Source organism: Debaryomyces fabryi (genome assembly GCF_001447935.2).
Source record: "Debaryomyces fabryi strain CBS 789 chromosome Unknown contig00511, whole genome shotgun sequence".
Taxonomy (NCBI): Eukaryota; Fungi; Ascomycota; class Pichiomycetes; order Serinales; family Debaryomycetaceae; genus Debaryomyces; species Debaryomyces fabryi.
This window is the reverse complement of record NW_015385931.1, coordinates 1-563: the sequence shown is the minus strand read 5'-3', so window position 1 is coordinate 563 and position 563 is coordinate 1. Positions and strand designations below refer to the sequence as shown.

Below are 563 nucleotides of genomic sequence, written 5' to 3'. Positions count from 1 at the left end.
TTTATATTGTATAGATCTGAATACATTAGTTACAAACTGTTTAATTAAAAATGAATATTGAAATGAACCCCTTAGAGAAATTACTTCAAGATATAAGTGGTCTAGAAATATTGTTCTGACATATCTCCTATAATGACAAAGAAAATTCTTCATGGGGTGCATGAACACCCCAATTTCCTGTTCTTCTTCTTAAGATTTCTGCCTGCTTGACTAAAATTAAGGGATGATGTATTTCATCGTAGAAGAAAGTTATACCAAGGAAAGAGAGACATCCAATTAAAGCACTAAAGTAGGAAGTCCATCCCCAGCCTAAATTATCATTTTTGACAGTGAATTCACAGAAGATGGTTGCCAATTCAAGCCCCCCAAATAAAATCACACCAAAAATAACCATAGCTTGACCTCTAACAGCCGCTCCGAACATATCCGCTATAGCAGCAGGAACAGCCACCAAAGGTGCTGCACCAATAAACCCTGCAAAGAATCTACAAATCATAATCGTTTGTAAATCCTGAGCAGTAGCTACTGCAAACGAAAAGCAAACGAAACCGAAAGAAGAAGGT

General features: G+C 36.6%; 1 protein-coding gene across 1 annotated transcript; it reads right to left on the bottom strand.

Annotated features, from left to right (window-relative positions):
• Positions 1–127: 127 nt before the first annotated feature.
• AC631_06024 (uncharacterized protein) lies at positions 128–496 on the bottom strand (the record flags this gene model as incomplete). Its single annotated transcript, XM_015614853.1, has 1 exon — positions 128–496. One exon carries the CDS (start codon positions 494–496, stop codon positions 128–130), a length of 369 nt encoding a protein of 122 aa, XP_015464319.1.
• Positions 497–563: the final 67 nt, after the last annotated feature.